The sequence below is a fragment of the Atta colombica genome, unplaced genomic scaffold, assembly GCF_001594045.1.
Source record: "Atta colombica isolate Treedump-2 unplaced genomic scaffold, Acol1.0 scaffold153, whole genome shotgun sequence".
Classification (NCBI taxonomy): domain Eukaryota; kingdom Metazoa; phylum Arthropoda; class Insecta; order Hymenoptera; family Formicidae; genus Atta; species Atta colombica.
The window spans coordinates 2,036,524-2,037,669 of record NW_017259243.1 but is presented as its reverse complement, the minus strand read 5'-3'; the positions used below and the strand labels follow the sequence as shown (position 1 = coordinate 2,037,669).

The following is a 1,146-nucleotide window of genomic DNA, read 5'->3' as shown; positions in this document are numbered from 1 at the left end:
ATAAATATTATAAAATAGATAGAAAGAAAGAGAGAAAGAAGAATACAATGCTTATAAATAATTTGCTAAAAAAACAATATTAAAAGTAATTTACAAAATAAAATTTAAAAAATCGCATAAAAACATACAAAAATTTTGAAATATATATAAAAAATATTGTAGCAAGTTGCATTGAGATATGAAATCAAACAATCGTTTTTAAGCAGAGGTAATATAAACTTCAACGATAATCGCATGCAAATCAAAATCCGCCAATGCAAATGTAATAAAACAGATTTCATTGTCTCGGAGCGATATTAATAATCCGTTCTTATTTTTTTTTAAGATCGTTTTAAGTAATATCTTAAGAAGCTAATACAGTCTTTTAATTGGTTTATGACATCTTAAGACTGTACTTAAAACAGTCTTAAATGTAAGAATATTGATCTCGATATTGCGGAATCGGCTTGGTCTAGATTCGCTCTAAGCAAATAAACGCCAGCGGCCAAATCGCAAAAACGATTCGCCTATAGCAAATTTTCCGCGGCACTATCTTCGACGATGCTCGGGACGTGACTCGGGAGCGCACGGAAGCGTTCGGTTACGATCGGGCACCTTCGTGAGCGCGCGGAATGCTCGACGCTCGACTCGGAAACGACGGTTCGAGTACGTTCGAATCAGTTGGAGAGCGTACGAACAGTTTGCGAGCGGCCGCGCGACGGTACGGTTGATTGGCGAGTGATAGTGTGTAGCCCATCGACAGTTAACCAAGTGATCGCTACTTCAAACCACCATCACGCCGTCGTAGCATGTACTCAATAGTCCGGAGCCACGTATACCGCTTACCGCATCGCGAGCCGCGCAACAAACTCGTCTCATACGGCTACCGTTAGGGCAGCCATATTCCTCCGCGGCTCTTTCGCTTTCACGTATGTGACACGGGGATAACGGAGTTTCACGCCCTTTTGAATCTACGCGCGCGTAGTCGCGGAACTTGTGTGTGTGTGCGCGCACGGTGGTAGTATGATTTTCTCTTGGATATTCCAGTGAGTCGTGTGGTGAGCGCCTTATACCGGGTGGGCCGAGTCGATCGCGTGCAAAGTGTGAAGCGGTGTAATTTTTCTGTTTTTGCTATCGCTCTTGTAGCGTGCGGAAAGAAAAAGAGAG

The 1,146-nt window shown here is 42.6% G+C and overlaps 1 protein-coding gene across 1 annotated transcript in view; it reads left to right on the top strand.

Moving 5' to 3' along the window:
* LOC108685473 overlaps nucleotides 1-399 on the top strand; it is a 7,907-nt gene extending 7,508 nt beyond the window's left edge. Inside the window, exon 6 of the mRNA XM_018190260.1 lies at nucleotides 389-399. Coding sequence (XP_018045749.1) covers nucleotides 389-399 — 11 coding nt within the window. The remainder of the gene's footprint in view (nucleotides 1-388) is intronic.
* The last annotated feature ends 747 nt before the right edge of the window (nucleotides 400-1,146 follow it).